The sequence below is a fragment of the Anomaloglossus baeobatrachus genome, chromosome 1, assembly GCF_048569485.1.
Source record: "Anomaloglossus baeobatrachus isolate aAnoBae1 chromosome 1, aAnoBae1.hap1, whole genome shotgun sequence".
In the NCBI taxonomy this organism is placed as follows: Eukaryota; Metazoa; Chordata; class Amphibia; order Anura; family Aromobatidae; genus Anomaloglossus; species Anomaloglossus baeobatrachus.
In genome coordinates this window covers 610,079,545-610,102,145 of record NC_134353.1, presented here as the reverse complement: position 1 = coordinate 610,102,145, position 22,601 = coordinate 610,079,545, and the positions used below count along the sequence as shown (strand labels likewise).

General features: G+C 49.6%; 1 protein-coding gene across 2 annotated transcripts in view; it reads left to right on the top strand.

Annotated features, from left to right (window-relative positions):
• TUT7 (terminal uridylyl transferase 7) overlaps positions 1–22,601 on the top strand; it is a 160,246-nt gene that overhangs the window by 66,391 nt on the left and 71,254 nt on the right. For both annotated transcript variants that reach the window (XR_012724787.1, XM_075318525.1), the window contains exon 12: positions 12,619–12,799. Coding sequence is in view for 1 of the 2 variants with exons in the window: in XM_075318525.1 (XP_075174640.1) it covers positions 12,619–12,799 (181 nt within the window). In the remaining variant the exon portion in view is untranslated. The remainder of the gene's footprint in view (positions 1–12,618; positions 12,800–22,601) is intronic.

The following is a 22,601-nucleotide window of genomic DNA, read 5'->3' as shown; positions in this document are numbered from 1 at the left end:
CTGGTGAATTAGAGAAGGGGCTTGCAACCGTCTTCTAACTAGGGTCCAGGTACCCCACCTGTGCACGGTTTCGGACCGGATCTCCGCTGTCTGTACCGGCGGGCTCCAACCCTGTCCCGGTCCACTTTGGATCTCCCGCGACTGGACTCCCGTCGCCTTTGGACATGGTCCACTGCTTGCCACCTAGCCAGTAGACCAGGGCCTCTACCCTGTCTACCCTCCACTAGGCTCTGCTTTGCATTTGACAGTCTGTCACTGCAATTCCTCTCCACTTGACCTCCAACTTCAAACTCCAAACTTAGACTACGACTAAATTGTTCCCGCCCCCGGATCCTCAAGACCCCTAGGTGGGCGCTCCCAATCTGCCTGGTCCTGCCTACTGGTGTGTCCTTCTTACCCTGAGGGGGGTGACTAGGATTTTGTGGCTGATGGAACCTGGTGTGGGAAGGTGTTATGTAGGGTGTAGTACACTTCTATGACCACCTAGCAGCGCCAGGGCGTCACATTCCCACTTGGTTGAATACAGCCCATCCGCGGGCTGTCCGACCACTCACGTTTATTTTTTTTTTTTCTAAAGGAGAACGGGAAAAGTAAAACATTATAAAAACATTTTCAAAACATTTCTTCACTTTATGGGAGGCACTTTTCTTAAACGTTGCATACCACAAAACATTACATTCCCGTCTTCTTCACCCACCACCCAAACAACCTGGTTCCTTGGTGCCACCGCTAAGAATGGTGGACACCCCTTTTCCCCAGTCCACATGAGTTCAGGATAATGCCTACACGGGCCGGATAAAAAGTTCCTTTCCCGGCAGTCCATTTCAAGGGCCCCAAGTCCGGGGAACGCTTGGCCTGGAGGTTAGCCATCGGTTTCAATAGTGGCTGGGCCTCGGCCTACTCTACCGCAGGCCCTTCCTCCAATCTACCGCTCCAGAGGCGGTGTAGGTGGTGAAGAATAACAAGAAGGTAGGGAGGGGTATTTACAAGACCCAAGAAAGTTTTTGGGTTGACCTCACCAGTCCTGAGATCCTGGTCCATGATTAAATAACGGTAAACGGGGTTAATGTCAACACTGAACGGGTAGCCGGGAACCGCTACCTTTTACTCTTGGTCATCATACAGAAAGCTGTGGGAAGCTAGGTAGGGTTTCTCATTTACCACTACCCATTTCTTCACATCAAGGGCAAACCACCCTCGCTCCCCAGTGTTGGGTATAACTCACTAGGTCCCTGGGCTCCAAATCACGGTCAGGGTGACCTGTAAGTAGATGAGGGGCCACATCCCTCTGGGACACGAAAATCTCGGAATCCAGTCCCGGCACGTAGATAAACCCCCATCCCTTTTGGGGGTTAAAGTGGCGCACTTGCCCTCAGTGGGTCGGGCCCCGCACCCGTAAGGTAGCCTGCCGAAGGTTGTCCTTTTCCTGGTAGGTACGCACCAGTACCTCGGCCTTCCGCTGCTCCCGGGTAGCAATCTTTTGTTTCAAATGGCGCTTTTGTCTCTCCCAGTACGGGGCACGGGCTCCATGCTCCGCTTCCTGCTCAGAGACGTGGCCCACACTGATGCCCTCAGTGCCGGCTACAACCATCTTCTCACTCTGCCGAGGGCTCCATCTCTCTATGGCCTTCTCTGCTTCCCTGCAGGTACATCCCGGCTGCTCTATAGCCGGGACTGGGCACTGGGGAACAACCTGTGCGGTTTCCGCTGGTGACTTTTGGGTGGGCACCACCTCCGATGCGGCCGGGCGGACTGCCGAGGGCTGTCGTTATCTCCGTCGCGGCTGGGCGGACTGCCGGAGCCGTCACCATCTCTGCTGCGGCCGGGCGGACTGCCGGGGCCGGAAATGACGTCATCAGCACTGCGGCCGGGCTCGGGGTTGGAGGTGCCGGTATTTGAGGTAGCGGGCCAATCGGGGCACTGGCTGCGGACACAGGTGGTGAGTGAGGCGACGTGGCGGATGGGAGCAGGCTGGGCCCCTCAGGCGGGACGGCCGGTTCCAGCGGAACATAGGGGCGTGGGTCACTGCTTACCCGCTCCTCCGAGGCCATCTCCACATCTCCAAAGTTATGTTTTTTTTATGTGTACTTCATCTCAAAATGGTGTATACAGGAAAAACCCCTGATGAAAGACCTGAAAAAAATCAGGGTATGCGTGTTGTTCTAGATTTGACTCATGGACTAAAAGGACAAAATGTCACATGTGACAACTTTTTTACATCCTATCAACTAGGCCAGATGTTGAAGAAAAAACAACCGCAAGGTATCCTTAGCAAGAGAGAGGTGTACAGTTCTACTTTTTATTTTTCTGGAAATACAACTGTTGTTTCTTATGTTCCAAAAAAAACAAACAGGTAATTCTAATGAGCACAATGCACCATGACAATGCCGTAAGTGGTAGAGAAGACAGCCTGACATTATTTTGGATTATAATGCCACAAAGGGAGCAGTTGATACTTTAGACCAAGCAATATCAACATATACATGCAAACGCAAAACCAATCGGTGGCCAATGATTTTATTTTATAACATACTGGACGTTTCTGCATCTCTTATGGAGAGAAATCGACCCCGATTGGAACCGGAATAAGCTGCATAAAAGATTATTTCTTGAGGAATTGGGAAAATCCCTGGTGAGGCCATATATTGAGAGCAGAAAAGTGACCCCCAGAAGTGATGGAGCAACAGCCATTGTAAAAAGTGTCCAGCATGCTCAAGAAAGAGACTCCACATCCACGGCCTCCACCAGCACAGCTACCAGCAAAAAAAGGAAGAAATGTAGCTTCTGTCCATCTTCCGGTGACAATAAGACTAATCTGACATGTGCTGGATGTTCAAAATATCTGTGTAAAGGACATGTGTCTTATTATTGTGTTCAGTGTAAAAACGCATGAACATGTTCAGTTTTTTCTTTCTAAAAAGGTTGAAGTTTTTATGATTTTTCATTTGTTGATTCATAAAATTTGTTTTCAAAAAGTTAAATTTCATGTTTTAGTAATAGTAATGTAAAGCTTCTTTATTATTTGTGTGCAGAATGTCAACAATCGAAGATAATTGCAAAAAGCCTGTGTAACCTTTTTATGAAAAAAAAGAATTAAGTTTGAATTTAAATTTTTCATTTGTTTATGATCAACCATGTTCACATGCAGTATTTCAATGAAAAAAGTATTCAAATAAAACAATTAGAGTAGCTAAAAATCAAGAATTAATAGGTCGGGTCATATTGACCCGGGAACAGTAGAAGTGTATAGCAAATGCGAACAGAACAGCAGGGTTCAGTATATGTTTTTATATGTGACAATCTCCGAATCCCTGGGATCCATTGAAGTGTTCCACAGTTAGTACCGTATAAAGTGACACTGGTCAAGGTGAAAACTAGCTGAATAGTGAAGGGGTTTAAATGAAGGGGTTCAAACCAAATACAGGCTCTCATGCACTGTTGTGGATGAACATTTAACCTCTTGACTACCGCAGTCAGTAAAGTTACTTCCTAGCTGTCATAGTGTTAATTCCCACCTGCTGCTGCAGGCAGGGATCCACGCACATGTCAGCTATCCGCCCGTACCTTTAACACCTTAAATGGCGCTGTCAAGATGTGATGGAGCCATATTAACGGCGATATCGGTAGATCCGTGCTCACAGCCCAATACCGGTCAGTCTTGCAGCGCTGGGGTCCTGGGTTCAAATCCCACCACAGGAGTTGAGGTGAGATCCTTCCGATTTACCGTCCTCTCCGACACTCGATAAGAAAGCGCGTGTAACCCTCCTCACACAGGATCTGCAGAGCATTGCTCCCTCTTGTTGTGATCAGAGCCTGTGGGCGTCTCTCAGAGCTGGCTTCCTCCTTCCCAGAACTGGGACACAGGAGGAGGGGGGGAGGGGTCATCAGGGTTCTGGGTGAGTTATAGCCTCACTTGCACATTATCTGTGCAGAGCATTGCTCCCCCATTACAATCAGAGTTTGTGGCTCATCAGCCAGGGGCTGCAGTCACATGTTTTAGGCCCTGCACAACTACAGCAACAACTATAAGGGTATGTGCGCACGTTGCTTTTTACCTGCTTTTTACCTGCTTTTTTGCTGCTTTTTCTTCTGCGCTGTTTAATGCCAAAATGGATGTGTTCTTCTATTCAAGCAAAGTCTATGGGAATTTGGGTTTCTTGTTCACACTATGTTGTTCAAAATGCTGCCTTTTTGTGGCAGAACTTTGGTCAAAAATTCAGCTTTTCAAAGAAGCAACATGTCAATTGTTTTTGCCATTTGGGTTTTGCACTGCAAAGCTGAGCTTTTGACCAAAGTTCTGCCACAAAAAGGCAGCATTTTGAACAGCATAGTGTGAACAAGAAACCCAAATTCCCATAGACTTTGCTTGAATAGAAGAACACATCCATTTTGGCATTAAACAGCGCAGAAGAAAAAGCAGCAAAAAAGCAGGTAAAAAGCAACGTGCGCACATACCCTAAGACGCTGAGCTACTAGGGGATGATAGCACCTCTTCCTTCTGTGAGTCCGGTGCCCCTGTAGCTTACACCCCCCCCTCCTGCCACCACCGCAGCAACCGCTGCCAGCCCAGAGCCTACGGCTCCCAGTCCCCCGGAATGGGCATAGTTCTCAGAACCTGGTGCTGGCTATGCAACATTGTCCTCACACCCCTCGGGGCCCCTGGACAGAACGCAGCCTGATGACACCTCTATAGAGGATCCTTCTGATAAGAATCAGCCCTCTGATTCACCATTTGCAGATCAGAAAAAGGGCATGACCCCCATGGTTCTCCCTCTGGGGTACACAGATGGGGTTCTCCCACATGTTCCGTGGTCTCTGAGGAGCCGGAGGAAGGGGAATGATGTTTGTACCGGGATGATTCCTTGGTTTCAACCTCCCCGAGCGATCAAGCTGCGATGGACTCCCTTATTGCAGCAATCAATCAAAACTCTGCATGTGATGTGGAAGATCTCCCATCCACTACTACTGACCCTGCGTTCTCCTTTTTAAAAGGGTGAAAAAACCTCAAAAAAAAAAAGGGATTCTAACGCCGCTTCGGTATTCGTAAACTGATCGAGTCCCGGTACCCCTTTGGCTTAGCTGTCTCTAAGGGCTGGGATGATCCGGCCTCGGTGGACCCTCACCCGGCTTCCGCCTGCCTGAAGGACCACTCCTGTCTTTTACTTGATGGATCCTCCTTCAAGGACCCGACAGACAAGTGGAGCAGCTCGATCGCTCTGCCTTGAGGCCGCAGGTCCCTCTCCCCTTCCGTGTGGGTCGCACAGGCACCAGGACTACCAGTTTCCCTCAGACCCTCACAGATGTAGCAGTTCACATTGCTGCGGCAGCAGAGTACCTCATGCAGGCCTCCTTCGGCGCTGCTACCTGCGCAGTTATTTCCGCCTCAAATACCATAGCCATCCGTAAGGCCCTCTGGTTCCGATAATGGAGAGCGGACTCTGTCTCTAAGAAGCCTCTCACAGTACTTTGTTTCCAGACGATGGTTTGCCGATCGTCTGGACAGGCTTTTTTTTTTTTTTTTTTTTTTTTTTGTTCTTTTTTTGTTCTGACGCCACGGGAGGAAAAGAGTACCTCTCTCCCCCAACTCTAGCCCAGGATGTTTTTTTACTAGACACGCAGGGCCTGACCTCAGCCCTCCCCGAGTCCACCTCGTCCTTGTAGTCTAGACAAAGACCGAGGAGTCTCGTCGTCCTCCATCTGGGCCGCCGCCTCAGACCACAAATGGGTGTGATACCTTGTGTCTTCCGGTTACCACATTGAATTCTGGACCCGATCCCCTGGTCAGTCTTTTCTCTCAAACCCCCCCCCCCCCCCCCCCCAAAGGCTCCAAAACACCACGAGGCCTCCTCCTCAGCGATCCACTCCCTCCAAACGGCGGGGGTGATTGTACCTATACCGGACGGTGAGAGGTTCAAGGCCTTCTATTCTAACCTCTCGTGGTCCCCAAAAAAGGACGGGTCAGTTCGTCCCATCCTGGACCTCTAACACCTGAGCAAACATGTGCATGTAAGGAGATTCAGAATGGACTTCCTAGGGTCCATTATTACCTTTTATGGTTGAAGGAGAATTCCTTTCTTCCCTAGCTATCAGGGACGCGTACCTGCACATACCCATCGCTCCAGCTCACCAAGAGTTCCTCCGTTTCGCGGTTCAGGTCTTTTTTTTTTTTTTTTCTTTTCATTTGTGGCCCTACCCTCGGCTCTGCCACCGCACCAAGGGTCTTAACTAAGGTCATGGCGGCCGCCATGAGTGCCCTTCATGCCAGGAGAGTGGCTGTTCTGCCTTGCTTGGATGGCCTCCTCATCAAGGGCTCAACCAGCGTGCAGATCTCTGTGGGCACCCTATCCCGCTGAGGGCGGCTTCTGACTCCAGTCAAATCATCCCCGGTCCCGTCAAAATCCGTCACCTCCCTGGGCATGTCCCTGGACACTCTTCGGGGCTTGATATTTTCCCCTCAAGACAAGGCGACCGCTCTACAACAAGCGGTACACTGCCCTCTATGTACTCCTCTCGCTCCATACGATTCAGCATGAGAGTGCTAGGTAGGATAGCGGCGGCTATAGAGGCAGTGCTGCTTGCTTAGCCCCACCACCGCCCACTGCAGCTTGCGCTTCTAGCTGCCTGGGACAAGAGCCCCTTTTTTCCTGGACGAACTTTTCACCTGACACCTTCACACCTTCAGTCAGGTAGCTTCAGTACTCTTCCATATCGAGAAGGAGTTTTTCTCCCCCCAAGTGGACTGGCTACTCCTGACCACGGACGCCAGCTTCTTAGTCTGGGGAGCAGCGTACTGGCTCCACACTGCTTCGGGACGTTGGACACCCCAGGAGTCTTCCCTTCCCAGAAATCATCCTGAAAATCAGCGCGATCTTCTCGCGCTCAGGTCATTCCCCCCCTTCTGCTAGCAGGTTGTTTGATTCAGGTCCAATTGATCAATGCAACAGCTGTGGCCTATGTCAATCGGCAGGGCGGTACCAGCAGCAAGACAGCTTCTTGAGGTCCTCAGGATCTTCACCTGGGCCTAATCGACGGGGGTCCGTGTTTTTCAGCATTACACATACCGGGAGTAGAGAACTGGGTGGCGGACCTTCTAAGTCGCGAAGGCCTGGCCGCCGGAGAGTGGTTTCTCCACCCAGAAGTATTCCCACACATCTGCACTCACTGGAGTACACCAGACGTGGATCTAATGGCCTCAAGGTTGAACGCAAAGGTAACCGTGTTCTTAGCCAGGCCACGTGATCCACAGTCCATTGGCGCGGATGCTCTAGTCTTCTGAAGTCGTTTCCATCTACCTTTTTTAAATGTTTTTCGCCTCTGCTCCTGCTGCCGCGAGTAATCAGGAAGATCAAGGCAGGAGGAGTCCCGGTGATACTAGTAGCACCGGACTAGCCCAGGTGCGCCTGGTATGCTGAATTAGTACAATTGCTCATGGCGCCTCGTAAGCATCCCAGACCTGCTGACCCAAGGTACCATTTCCCATCAGAACTCCAGAGCCTTGAAGCTGACGGTCTGGCCATTGAGACCTGGACTTTTAACAAGAGCGAGATTCTCTCCTGCGGTCATCTCCACCATGTACAGTGCCCGAAAGCTGGCCTTCATCCCGTATTTACCACCGTACGTGGAAAACTGTCCTTTCCCAGTGCAGGGAATCTAAGGTCCAACCTATGCCTCTGGCAATCCCCAGAATTCTTGATTTTTTTTTTTTTTTTTTTTTTTTTTTTTTTTTTTTTGCAGTCAGGTTGCAGAAGGGGTTGGCCCTCAGCTCCCTTAAGGGGCAGGTTTCATCTCTCTCAATATTCTATCAATACCGCCTAGCTTGCAATCTGCAAGTCAAGACTTTCCTCAAGGGTGTTTCCCATCTAGTTTCTCTGTATAAACGGTCGCTGGACCCATGGGACCTCAATCTCGTTTTGGACGGTATCCAGAGGTCCCCTTTTGAACCTCTTAAGGAATTTTCTCTTGCTCTTTTCTTTATCGTTCCTATGGGAGACCCAGACATTGGGTGTATAGCTTCTGCCTCCGGAGGACACACAAAGTACTACACTTAAAAGTGTAGCTCCTCCCTCTGAGCCTATACACCCCCTGGAGAACCAGATCTAGCCAGTTTTTATCGCTTTGTGTTCAATGGAGGCTGTTCCCTTTGCCCAGTTCCATCTGCGTTCACTGCAGCTGGACATTCTCCGTTGTTGGGACAAGCGGCCTTCCTCCTTGTACAGGTTAGTGGCTCTGTCGCCACAGACCAGGAGCTCACTTCAGTGGTGGCTTCGGCCCCTCTCTCTGTCTCGGGCGCTCATTCCTGAGGCGGGCAAGCACATCTGAGTCCAGTCAGACAACGCGACAGCAGTTGCCTACATCAATCACCAAGGCGGGACACGCAGCCGCCTGGCAATGTTGGAGGTACAACGCATCCTTCAATGGGCGGAGGACTCCAAGTCCACCATATCCGCAGTCCACATCCCAGGCATGGAAAACTGGGAGGCAGATTATCTCAGCCGTCAAACTGTGGACGGCGGCGAGTGGTCCCTGCATCCGGCAGTGTTTCAGTCAATCTGCCGCAAGTGGGGCACTCCGGACGTGGACCTAATGGCATCCCGTCTCAACAACAAGGTTTCGGTTTACGTGGCTCGCTCCCACGATCCTCAGGCATTCGCCGCGGACGCTCTGGTTCAAGACTGGTCCCAGTTTCGTCTGTCCTACGTGTTTTCCCCCTCTAGCGCTCTTGCCCAGAGTTCTGCGCAAGATCAGACTGGAGAGCCGTCGAGTCATTCTCATTGCTCCGGACTGGCCCAGGCGAGCTTGGTATCCGGACCTGCTCCAACTGTCCGTAGAGATGCCGTGGCATCTTCCGGACCGTCCAGACCTTCTCTCACAAGGTCCGTTTTTCCGCCAGAATTCTGCGGCTCTCAGATTGACGGTGTGGCTCTTGAGTCCTGGATCTTGACGACTTCTGGTATCCCCCCTGAGGTCATCTCCACTATGACTCGGGCCCGTAAGTCTTCCTCTGCCAAGATCTATCACAGGACTTGGAAAATTTTCCTGTCCTGGTGTCGCTCTTCCAGCCATCCTCCTTGGCCTTTTTTCCTTGCCGACCCTTCTGTCCTTTCTACAGTCCGGTCTGCAGCTGGGACTGTCCCTCAACTCTCTCAAGGGACAAGTCTCTGCTCTGTCAGTGCTGTTCCAGCGGCGTATCGCCCGGCTTGCTCAGATCCGCACCTTCTTGCAAAGCGCGTCTCACATCATTCCACCTTACCGGCGGCCCTTGGATCCCTGGGACCTCAATTTGGTTCTCACTGTTTTGCAGAAACCCCCCTTTGAGCCTCTTAGGGAGGTTTCTTTGTTTCGTCTTTCACAGAAAGTGGTCTTCCTAGTGGCCATAACTTCCCTCAGGAGAGTCTCTGATTTGGCTGCGCTCTCTTCGGAGTCACCTTTTTTGGTTTTTCATCAAGACAAGGTGGTTCTCCGTCCGACTCCGGACTTTCTTCCTAAGGTGGTCTCTCCTTTCCACCTTAACCAGGACATTACCCTACCGTCCTTTTTGTCCGGCTCCTGTTCATCGCTTTGAAAAAGCGTTGCATACTCTGGATCTGGTGCGGGCGCTCCGGATCTATGTGTCTCGCACCGCTGCTCTTAGGCGGTGCACCTCTCTTTTTGTGCTAACCACAGGTCGGCGTAAGGGCCTCTCTGCTTCTAAGCCGACCTTAGCCCGTTGGATCAGGTCCACCATTTCGGAGGCCTACCTGTGTTCTCAGGTGCCTCCCCCGCTGGGGATCAAGGCACACTCGACCAGAGCTGTCGGTGCCTCTTGGGCTTTCAGGCACCAGGCTACGGCTCAGCAAGTCTGTCAGGCTGCCACTTGGACTAGCCTGCATACCTTTTCAAAGCACTACCAAGTGCATGCTCTTGCTTCGGCAGATGCGAGCTTGGGCAGACGCATCCTTCAGGCGGCTGTCGCCCACTTGTGAAGTTAGGCTCCGCCTACTTCTCAGTTTTTGTGTTTATTCCCACCCATGGACTGCTTTGAGACGTCCCAATGTCTGGGTCTCCCATAGGAACGATAAAGAAAAAGAGAATTTTGTTTACTTACCGTAAATTCTTTTTCTTATAGTTCCGTATTGGGAGACCCAGCTCCCTCCCTGTTGCCTGTTGGCAGTTCTTGTTCCGCGTGTTATCACCGGCTGTTGTCGTAGACAGAGACTCCGGTTGTTCCGGTTCTTGCTCTGTTTTTACTTGTGGGTGGCTATTCTCCTTCAGCTTGTGCACTAAACTGGCTAGATCTGGTTCTCCAGGGGGTGTATAGGATCAGAGGGAGGAGCTACACTTTTGAGTGTAGTACTTTGTGTGTCCCCCGGAGGCAGAAGCTATACACCCAATGTCTGGGTCTCCCAATACGGAACTATAAGAAAAAGAATTTACGGTAAGTAAAAAAAATTCTTTTTCTCCTGGAAGGTAACATTCTTAGTGACGATTTACGTCCATCAGGCAAGTTTCGCAACTGGCAGCACTCTCTTGCCGCGAACCCTTTCTGATCTTTCATCAGGACAAGGTGGTTCTTCGCCCCCTTCCGGATTTTCTTCTGAAGGTTACTTCCCCGTTTCATATGAACGAGGACATAGTTCTGCCTTCCTTTTGTCCACACCCAGTCTATAGGGTGGAAAGGGTTCTATATTCGCTAGACCTTGTGAGGGCTCTCAGATATTACGTACCGAGGACAGCCCCTTTAGGAACATAGACTCCTTGTTCGTCATTCTTGAAAGCCCTAAGAAAGGAGAGGCAGCTTCATAGGCAACGCTGGCTCGCTGGATTCGCTCTGCTATCCAGGAGGTCTACCGCTTGCAACTCGAGCCCATTCCTAGTGGGCTGCGGACTCATTCCACGTGAGCAGTTGGCGCATCTTGGGCCATTAGGCTTCAGTGGAACAGAGGTGTAAGGCTGCGACCTGGTCTTGCCGACATACTGTTTCAAAGCATTACTGAGTCCATACCTAGGTTTCGGCTGAGGCGAACCTAGGTAGGAAAATTCTGCAAACGATAGTGGAGTACCTATCTCAGTAGGCGCTCCTGGCTATCTGGGACTGGTTCCTAGTTCTTGGGTTTCTTTGTTTATTGTTTACCCACCCATGGACTGCTTTAGGACGTCCCATGGTCCTGTGTCCCCCAATGAGGCGTCAGAGAAAAACGGATTTTTGTGTACTCACCGTAAAATCTTTTTCTCTTAGCCATCATTGGGGGACACAGCACCCTCCCTTTTGCCCTGTTGGCCCTTAGCTTTTTTTCTATCTCAGTACTTTTTTTGCTATGAGTATTCACTCACGTTTTTTTGTTACTTCTTCTCCTACTGCTTGTGTACTAAAACTGAAGTAGCCTGGCTGGGCCAGGGGGTGTATACTGCAGGGGAGGAGCTAACATCTTTGCATCTACTTGGTGTCCTCCTATGGATAAGCAGCATAACACCCATGGTCCTGTGTCCCCCAATGATAGCTAAGCGAAAACGATTTTACGGTGAGTACACAAAAATCCGTTTTTGTTTTTTTTTTTTGTCAGTTTTTCCATATGAGAGCTTCATTTTTTGCAGGACGAGTTGTACTTTGAATTTTTGTGTTTTTCCTTTCAAAGTGCGAAAAAATTGCAAAAAAATGTGATTGCACAATTGTTTTGGGGATATTTAATTCACGTGCTCACTATATGGTAAAACTGATGTCAGTGTGATGCCTAAGGTTGGTAAGTTTGTAGATTCCAAACATATATAGATTTACGTTTATCTAAGGGGGCTAAAAAAAAATTCAAGTGTCCCAAAAAATTAACTTTTCTGCAACCCGTAGCGTTGTCGTTTTTCGTGACCTGGGACTCAGTGATGACCCATTTTTTTTGCATCTCAATCTCACTTTGTTAATGGTACCATTTTTACTCAGATGCTAGGTTTTGAGCGCCTGTTATTGCATTTTGCGCAAAACTTGCGATGACCAAAAAACTTAATTTTGGTGTTTGAATTTTTTTTTCCTTCTTACTGATCAGGTTAATTGATTTTTATATTTTGATTTGAGCATTTCAGAATGTTTTTTTTTTTTTTTTGGGGGGGGGGGGGGTTTGGGGTCTTTAACGTAAGGATCAGCAGTCTGATCACTGATTCATTTCTATTGATCAGAGCTGCGTGGCTCTGATCAGCAAAAATGTTGCATTGTTACCACCACTGCTCTGCCAGCTGTAACAGGAACTACATCCTGATAGCGACAAGTCATCACATGACCTGGCGGTTCCATGGAGACCATCTGCACAACGCGATCGTAAGCACGTTGTACTGATTAGAGCAGAGCGGGAGCTTCCTCCCTCTATGTTGATTGATGTCGCCTTCACTATTGACAGCGGCATCAGAGGGGTTAAACACTCGCAAGATTGGTGCTAGCACCGTTCATGGGTGTTACAGCAGGGTGTCAGCCCACTGATGATCTCGCCTACACCGCACATGAGGTGGTGCGATCACAGCCCTGTACATGTATGGCAGATGACGTGAATGGGTTAATCAATTTACCCAACATGAGGGTGATTTCTAGGCAGTATCATTGGGCACTACATTTTTAAAGGCATTTTCTTCAATTTTGTTTTTGTGTTTTTTACTTTCTAGGTTCCCCTCTTCTTTGGCACAGAAAAACAATGTTCTGCTTCAGTTGGCCAACTTTGGGTGGATCTTTTGAGATTTTATGCACTAGAATTCAATATGGCTGACCTGGTTGTCAATATTCGTGTTAAAGAGAAGCTTTCTAGGGAATTAAAGGACTGGCCTAAAAAACGTATTGCTGTCGAAGGTAACCTTACTATACTTATCTTTTGTGTGTTCCCAAATACTGTACACGTCACTTAGTAACAAGATGTGGTATTCTGCCTCACTGCCGGATCTGGCACAAATGTGGTACAGTTCACTGGCATTGCGGCAAGCTGCAATCACAAGCTGTCATATGCTCTGGTCACATGTCTGCATGTGACCTTGTCTTGCCGCGATGCCTGTGAACTGTATTGAACTGTACCGCATTTGTGCCGTATCCGGCAGTGCGGCAGAATACCGCTCATGTAAGAGCAGCCTTAGGTGATTTGTACCAAGTTAGGAAGTTATAACCGTGCGTTTGTGGCAGGATTGGATATGTGACAACAGAAGTGAGATAATGGTGATTATACAGTGTGTTCCAAAAATGAGCCCTCCCCCAAAAATAAGCCCTAGCAGAGATTTTTGTCGCTCCATTGGGAGACCCAGACAATTGGGTGTATAGCTACTGCCTCCGGAGGCCACACAAAGTATTACACTTTAAAAAGTGTAACCCCTCCCCTCTGCCTATACACCCCCCCCGTGCATCACGGGCTCCTCAGTTTTTATGCTTTGTGTTGAAGGAGGCACACATTCACTCATGCTCCCATTTTAGTCAGCAGCAGCTGCTGATTGTATCGGATGGAAGAAAAGAGGGCCCCTAACAGGGCCCCCGGCATGCTCCCTTCTCACCCCACTGAGTCGGCGGTGTTGTTAAGGTTGAGGTACCCATTGCGGGTACACAGGCTGGAGCCACATGCCGTTTTCCTTCCCCATCCCTTAGGGGCTCTGGGAGAAGTGGGATCCTATCCGGTCATCCAGGCACTGGGACCGGACTCCCTCCGCAGCCCCTGTGGGATTCTGACGGACAGGAGACTGAGTGAGTATCATCAGGGACAGGGCCCTGCATCTACAGGTACTCTGTGTCCCCTTGGGGACGGTGCATGGAGCACTTTGGCCTCAGACGCTGCAGCGACTGCGGTGTTGGTATGAGACCGGGACTACCGCGCCGACCGCGCCTGCTTGCCGGCCGCGGTTTTAACTTTAGTCCCCGGCTTTTGCGGCCTAGTGCCTTAAACTCCCGCCCCCGGGCCTGCCAGTCAGGGGTAAGGGCGGGACGGTCGGCCTGACGCCGACAGTGAGGGCTGGAGCACACTTAGCTGTCCTCCTCCCCCCTCACTACTCACTCTAGGGCACCAGATTCCCGCACTTTTTTGGTTACGCCCACGGCTCCCTCCTCCCCTGTGAACGCCGACAGCCATGTTTTAAGCACATTCTGCCGGTGGAGGACTTCTGGCTGCAGCCCTGGGAGACCCGAGGCAGGGAATCTGGGGGCCACACACCGCTTGAGCGGTCGGTAATGGTCCCCCTAGAGTGCCGAACTGTATATATATATTATATTGGTATACTTTTCTCGGTTCGGCTGTACTGTTAGCTTGTGGCTATATATCCCTCAGTGATCACTCTCCTGGGAGACAACAGCATGTCGTTCACAAGGAGCAAGTGTGCCAAGACACAGGGTTATTTTGCAACCTGTACCTCTTGTGCGGCTATGCTACCTGCAGGTTCCACCTACCCTCACAAGTAGCGTCTTTGACTTCTCAGGCGTCGGTATTTTCATCCTACGCCATGAATGCTGTCCTGGACTCGACTAGCCGTACAGCGGTAGCATCCGCCAATTCGGTGGCAGTCCGCAGGGCCATGTGGCTACGCGAATGGAAGGCAGACTCTGCTTCCAAGAAGTTCTTGACCGGTTTGCCTTTTTTCTGGCGACCGATTGTTTGGCGAGCAATTGGATGAAATTATTAAGCAATCCAAGGGAAAGGACTCGTCCTTACCCCAGCCAAAACCAAAGAGACCTCAGCAACAAAAAATTCAAGCGAGGTTTCGGTCCTTTCGGCCCTCAGCCAGATCCCAATCCTCCTCGTCCAACAGGCCACAGAAGAGCCAGAGAAACTCTTCTGCATGTCGGTCTAAGTCATGTCCAAAGACCGCCGGAGGCACCGTCTCCAAGGCGGCCTCCTCATGACTTTCGGCCTCCCCAAACCGCATCCTCGGTCGGTGGCAGGCTCTCCCGCTTTTGCGTCGCCTGGTGGCCACATGTCCAAGACCGATGGGTGAGGGACATTCTGTCTCACGGTTACAGGATAGAGTTCAGCTCTCGTCCTCCGACTCGTTTCTTTCAGAACATCTCCGCCCCCCGAGCGAACCGTTGCACTTTTTCAGGAGGTGGACACTCTGAAGACAGAAGGAGTTGTGATCCCCGTTCCCCTTCAGGAACGTGGTCGCGATTTTTACTCCAACCTGTTCGTGGTGTCAAAAAAGGACGGTTCATTCCGTCCCGTTTTGGACCTCAAATTGCTCAACAGACATGTGAGAACCAGGCGGTTTCGCATGGAATCCCTCCGCTCTGTCATCGCTTCGATGTCTCAAGGAGACTTCCTAGCATCAATCGACATCAGGGATGCCTATCTCCATGTGCCGATCGCTCCAGAGCATCAACGCTTCCTGCGTTTCGCCATTGGACGAACACCTTCAGTTGTGGCACTGCCTTTCGGCCTGGCGACAGCCCCACGGGTCTTCACCAAGGTCATGGCATCCGTTGTGGCAGTCCTACACTCTCAGGGCCACTCGGTGATCCCGTACTTAGACGATCTCCTTGTCAAGGCACCCTCCCGGGTGGCATGTCAACACAGTCTGACCGTTGCTCTGGAGACTCTCCAGAGGTTCGGGTGGATCATCAATTTCCCAAAGTCAAAATTGACTCCGACCCAATCACTGAATTACCTCGGGATGGAGTTTCATACTCTCTCAGCGATAGTCAAGCTACCGCTGGACAAACAGCGTTCGCTGCAAACAGGGGTGCAATCTCTCCTTCGGGCCCAGTCACACCCCTTGAGGCGCCTCATGCACTTCCTGGGGAAGATGGTGGCAGCAATGGAGGCAGTTCCCTTTGCGCAGTTTCATCTGCGTCCACTCCAATGGGACATTCTCAACAAATGGGACAAGAGGTCGACATCCTTAGACAGGAACGTCTCTTTCTCTGGCAGCCAAGACCTCCCTTCAGTGGTGGCTTCTTCCCACTTCTCTGTCGAAGGGAAAATTTTTCCTGCCCCCATCCTGGGCTGTGGTCACGACGGACGCGAGTCTGTCAGGGTGGGGAGCGGTTTTTTCTCCACCACAAGGCTCAGGGAACCTGGACTCCAACAGAGTCCTCCCTTCAGATCAATGTTCTGGAGATAAGGGCAGTGTATCTAGCCCTAAAGGCGTTCCTCCGGCAATTCTGCCCAGAGTGTTGCGCAAGATCAGGCCCGGCTCCCGCCACGCCATCCTCGTCGCTCCAGACTGGCCGAGGAGGTCGTGGTACCCGGACCTGTGGCACCTCACGGTGGGTCAACCGTGGGCGCTCCCAGGCCGACCAGACTTGCTGTCTCAAGGGCCATTTTTCCATCTGAATTCTGCGGCCCTCAACCTGACGGTGTGGCCCTTGAGTCCTGGCTCCTAGCGTCCTCAGGGTTATCTCAAGAGGTCATTACCACTATGAGACAGGGCAGGAAACCAACGTCAGCCAAGATCTATCACAGGGCTTGGAGGATCTTCTTAGCCTGGTGCCCTGATAAGGAGTTTACCCCCTGGCCGTTTGCCTTACCCACATTTCATTCCTTCCTTTAATCCGGAATGGACAAATGTTTGTCTCTCTGCTCTCTCAAGGGACAAGTATCGGCGCTTTCCGTGTTTTTTCAAAAGCGTCTAGCCAGGCTTCCGCAGGTCCGCACGTTCCTGCAGGGAGTTTGCCACATAGTCCCACCTTACAAGCGTCCGCTAGAACCCTGGGATCTCAACAGGGTTCTACGGGCTCTTCAGAGACCACCTTTTGAGCCGCTGCGGGATGTCTCTCTATCACGTCTTTCGCAGAAGGTGGCATTTCTAGTGGCAGTGGGGCTATGTGCGCACGTTGCGTAAATTCATGCAGTTACGCTGCGCTTTGTAGCGCAGCGTAACTGCATGCGTCCCCTGCACAGTCTATGGAGATTGTGCAGGGGCCATGCGCACGTGGCGTTTAAGAGCGCAGCGCTTCGGCTACTGCCGAAGCGCTGCGCAAAAAGAAGTGACATGTCACTTCTTCCGTGCGCTTTGCCGGCAGCTCCTGCTCTGTCTATGGCAGGAGCTGCAGGCAGAGCGCACGTTCTCGCCGGCACCATGCGCTTCAGAACGGAGCTTTTCAGCTGCGCTCTGAAGCGCACCTTTTACGCTGCTCGGCTAGTACGCAACGTGCGCACATACCCTTACATCACTCCAAAGAGTGTCAGAGCTTGCAGCGCTGTCATACAAAGCCCCCTTCCTGGTATTTCACCAGGATAAGGTGGTTCTGCGTCCGGTCCCGGACTTTCTGCCTAAGGCGGTGTCCCCTTTTTATCTCAATCAGGAGATCTCCTTACCTTCATTTTGCCCTCATCCAATTCACCAATGTGAAAAGGATTTGCATTTGTTAGATCTAGTGAGAACAATCCGGCTCTACGTGTCTCGCACGGCGCCCCTGCGCCGTTCTGATGCGCTCTTTGTCCTTGTCGCTGGCCAGCGTAAGGGGTCGCAGGCTTCCAAGTCAACCTTGGCTCGGTGGATCAAGGAACCGATTGTTGAAGCCTACCGTTCTTCTGGGCTTCCGATTCCTTCAGGGCTGACAGCCCATTCTACCAGAGCCGTAGGGGCGTCTTGGGCATTGAGACACCGAGCTACGGCTCAGCAGGTGTGTCAGGCGGCTACCTGGTCTAGTCTGCACAATTTCACGAAACACTATCAGGTGCATACCTATGCTTCGGCGGATGCCAGTCTAGGTAGGCGAGTCCTTCAGGCGGCGGTTGCCCACCTGTAAGAGGAGGGCCGTTGTCGGCTCTTTTTATCGGGGTATTCTTTTACCCACCCAGGGACTGCTTTTGGACGTCCCAATTGTCTGGGTCTCCCAATGGAGCGACAAAGAAGGGAATTTTGTTTACTTACTGTAAATTCCTTTTCTTCTAGCTCCTATTGGGAGACCCAGCACCCGCCCCTGTTCCCTTCGGGCTATTGTTCTTTTGTGTACACATGTTGTTCATGTTGAATTGTTCTTTTGGTTCATGGTTTTCAGTTCTCCGAACATCCTTCGGATTGAATTTACCTTAGACCAATTTATAAGTTTCCTCCTTCCTGCTTTTGCACCAAAACTGAGGAGCCCGTGATGCACGGGGGGGTGTATAGGCAGAGGGGAGGGGTTACACTTTTTAAAGTGTAATACTTTGTGTGGCCTCCGGAGGCAGTAGCTATACACCCAATTGTCTGGGTCTCCCAATAGGAGCTAGAAGAAAAGGAATTTACGGTAAGTAAACAAAATTCCCTTCTTTCAGCATTTTTGGAGCAAGGCTTATATATAAGCCCTCCCATGAAGATAAGCCCTAGTCGCGGTTCAATAATTAAGTGTCCATGCAGCTAAAAGTTACAGCTACTGCAGGGCACTTCATTATAGACAGTGGGCACTCAGCAATCGCACTCACCTGACACAAGGGCAGAGGATCTGCAGTGATCTCACACCCACACACATTTGAATACACACACACACACTTCACTTCCGATCGATCACATACACACAATCCGATCATACACACATCGCATCACACACATACCACATCCAGCGACACCGATTTTCTTCTGGCTGGCAGAATCCTGGGAGGCTGTGCAGTGGAGCGCAAGAGTGCTTGCTTATAGGACCTGCAAGCTGAACATGTGACTTCCTCCCATCATTCCCTGGCTCCAGAAGTATTCTGTAACGCTGGATGTAGTATGTGTGTCAGCCAGCCAGAAGCAGGGGAGGACGACGTGCAGCTCCTACCGGAGATCACTGGGAGGACCTGGGAGCCATGCAGACGTCAGTCTGGTAAGTACGAGTCTCCTGGGAAGTGGGGTGTCTGCTTTTTTGGGGGGTAAACTTTCCCCAACCATGTTTCTCCATAAATAAGCCCTAGTGCCTTTTTTAGGGGAAGTGGGGGGGGGGGGGTAAAAAAAAAAAATTATAAGACTGTCTTATTTTTGGAAAAACACGGTATTTGAAACTGTGACATATTAAAGGGAATCAGTCACTAGAGTTTTGCCATCAGATTCAAGAGCACAGTGATATAGGGGTAGAGATCTTGGTTCCAGGTATGCATCGCTTACTGAGCCGCTTTCTGCACTTTTGATAAAAATCAATGTCTTATCTACCAGCTTAATGAAGCTCTGTAAGGGCATGTGCACATGCTGCAGATTAGTCACAAAAGACACATGGCAAAGAAAAGCACCAAAAAATACACACCTTGTGGCTGAAAAACACCAAACACATGCCTCTTTGGTGCGCCTTTTTGTGTGGAAAACCCATGCCTGGAACGGCTGACAGAAAGAAAAAAAAAAAAACGCACCAACAATTGACAAGCGGCAGATTTTTTTTTCTGCACCCAAAATTGCAAAGAAAAAAGAAGCAACGTGCGGACAGCACTTCAGAATTCTCATTCACTTTGCTGGTATAAGGATTGTCATGCAGATTTGGGCAACAATCCACCATATCTGCATAAAAAAACTCAACATGTGCACACAGCCTAAAGCTGGTGTCACACATAACGACGACGACAACGACGTCGCTGCTACGTCACCATTTTCTGTGACGTTGCAGCGACGTCCCGTCGCTGTCGCTGTGTGTGACATCCAGCAACGACCTGGCCCCTGCTGTGAGGTCGCCGGTCGTTGCTGAATGTCCAGCTTCATTTTTTGGTCGTCACTCTCCCGCTGTGACACACACATCGCTGTGTGTGACAGCGAGAGAGCGACGAAATGAAGCGAGCAGGAGCCGGCACTGGCAGCTGCGGTAAGCTGTAACCAGCGTAAACATCGGGTAACCAAGGGAAGACCTTTCCCTGGTTACCCGATGTTTACGCTGGTTACCAGCCTCCGCTCTTGCTGCCAGTGCCGGCTCCTGCACTGTGACATGTGGCTGCAGTACGCATCGGGTAATTAACCCGATGTATACTGTAGCAAGGAGCCAGCGCTAAGCAGTGCGCGCGGCTCCCTGCTCTCTGCACTGTGACATGTAGCTGCAGCACACATCGGGTTAATTAACCCGATGTGTGCTGCAGGAGAGCAAGGAGCCAGCGCTAAGCGCGGCTCCCTGCTCTCTGAACTGTGACATGTAGCTGCAGCACACATCGGGTTAATTAACCCGATGTGTGCTGCAGGAGAGCAAGGAGCCAGCGCTAAGCGCGGCTCCCTGCTCTCTGAACATGTAGCACAGCGACCTTATGATCGCTGCTTCTGCTGTGTTTGACAGCTAAGCAGCGATCATAACAGCGACTTACAAGGTCGCTGTTACGTCACCGAAAATGGTGACGTAACAGCGACGTCGTTGTCGCTGTCGTTTAGTGTGACACCAGCTTTACACTGCCCACATCACTGTTTGTTCACTGACTTAGGTGGACAATTCCTCTTAGTAAATATAACTTCTAGTTACGTGGTTTGTTTTTGTTTTTTTTTTTTTTTGTTTTTTAAAAAAAAAACTATTCAACAGTGCCTTGTATAAAATCTATCCGATACCACCTCTATCCTAGGATACAGGGAAAATTGGTAAGAACATGAAGATGGTTATCAAGACCAATTTATGATTACCGAATTGGCCTAGTACAATATATTAAGGTTTGGCATCATAGCACCAAATTTTAAGCACTTTAAGGCTATGGGCAGATGTAGCAGATTTTTTTTTTTTCCATAAATGAATGTTTCGGCAGGAAAGAAGCAAGGTTTATTGTGGGGTTTTTTTTTTTTTTTGTTCATGCTTTTTATCTATTGAGATACAGAAAATGCAGGAAAAAAAAATCAGAAATAATTGACGTGCTGCTTTTTTTTCTGCAACAAATTCTGCAGGGAGATAAAAAGAAACGTGTGCATATCACTTCAGGATTCTCATTACTTTGTTGGGATGCATTTTTTCCTTACAGTATTGATTAATATCTGCGAGGAAAAAAGCAACATGAGCACAGTGCCTAATAGTTGCTTCTATTGATGTAATATTGTTAAAGGGAACCTATCAGGTGCAATATGCACCCAGACCCACGAGCAGTTCTGGGTGTATATTGCTAATCCCTGCTTAACAGTCCCTGTATACACTAGTATAGATAAAGGGATCTTTAGAAAAAGTGTTTTTAAAGATCTATTACCGTATGCTAATGAGCGAGGGCACTAGTCCCCCTGGGCATTAGTTGGCTCCATTAGCATGTTTATACACCCCTGTGGGTGTAACATGCTTATGAATACACCGCGTCACAGGATGAGCTCACTCACCTCTCCACCGCTATGGTTGGATTTCGGCTCAGTGCGCATGACACCGGAGTCTGTGTCATGCGCACTAAGCCAAAATCCAGCATCAGGCTGAGAGGTGAGTGAGATTATCGTGTGATGCTGCGTATTCATTAGCATGATAGTAGACCCCTGTGGGTGTACTAACATGCTAATGAGGGGCGACCAGGGAACTAATGCACAGGGGGCTAGTCCATGTACTCATTAGCATACGGTAAAAGAGCTTTAGAAATACTTTTTCTAAAGATCTCTTATGCTAGTGTATACAGGGGCGGTTAGGCAGGGATTAGCAATATGCACCCAGAACTGCACATGGTTTGGAGTGCATATTGGACCTGACAGGTTCCCTTTAATCATTTGGAATATTTGAAAGCTGGGTTAGAGAACTGGGAAACTTTGATAAGCGTGGGTATCCTAGCATCAGCTTACCATCAGGCCAAAGCAACAAATCGCTTTCTTGTCAGTCCCAAAAATTAGAGAAGAAAAGTGTAGTTTGATTTGCCTTTGACAATATTTAAGGAAGTGGTGGAGATACTACAAAATTATTGTGAGACTTTGAGGATGGACTGGGATTTAAAATGTGTTTTTTGTTTTGTTTTTTTTTTTTTGTTTTACAAAGTATCAATATCTGAGGGACTGATTTAGTCCATAGCCACTTATCTCCAACAGTTGACGATGCAACATGGCTTAAAGCGCACCAATAACGAGGATTTTCCTATTTAACCTGAAGCCAGTGCTGTACTGGCACTATCATGCTGATTCTATACATACCTTTAGTTGTCAGCTAGGATGTATAGGTTTTGAAACACAAGCAAGTAAAGTTTGCAAAATGAGCAGCTTTTTGAATGACAGCAGCTGCCGATCAGCTGATAGCTGGCGTGGGTATTCATAGTGATTCCCGCTCCCCTGTCTGTTGTTTTTTCCCTTATCTGTTATTTCTGCTAATTCTATTATAGAATCTTTTTGCTAAGGGGCTAGAAGGACCTGTGCTGATGTCATACCCATGTGACCAGAAGGGGTGGGGCCTCAGCCAACATAGCTGATACCAGGAAACAACATTATTTTTCTGTTGATTGAGGCCCTGCCTCTTCTGGTCAGATGGGTATGACATCAGCACAGGTCCTTCTAGCCTCTTAGTAAAAAGATTCTATAATAGAATTAGCATAAATAACAAAGGGGGAGGAACAACAGACAGGAGGTCGGGAATCACTATGAAAACCCACCCCAGCTGATCGGCAGCTGCAGTCACTCAAAAAGCTGCTCATTTTACAAACTTTACTTGCTTGTGTTTTAAAACCTATACATCCTAGCTGACAACTAAAGGTATGTATAGAATCAGCATGATAGTGCAAGATGGCACTGGCTTTAGGTTATATACGAAAATCCTGGTGATTGGTGCGCTTTAATCAGTCATATTACTGCTACCTTCAGATCCAGCTTTTGGAAGGCTTGTGAATACA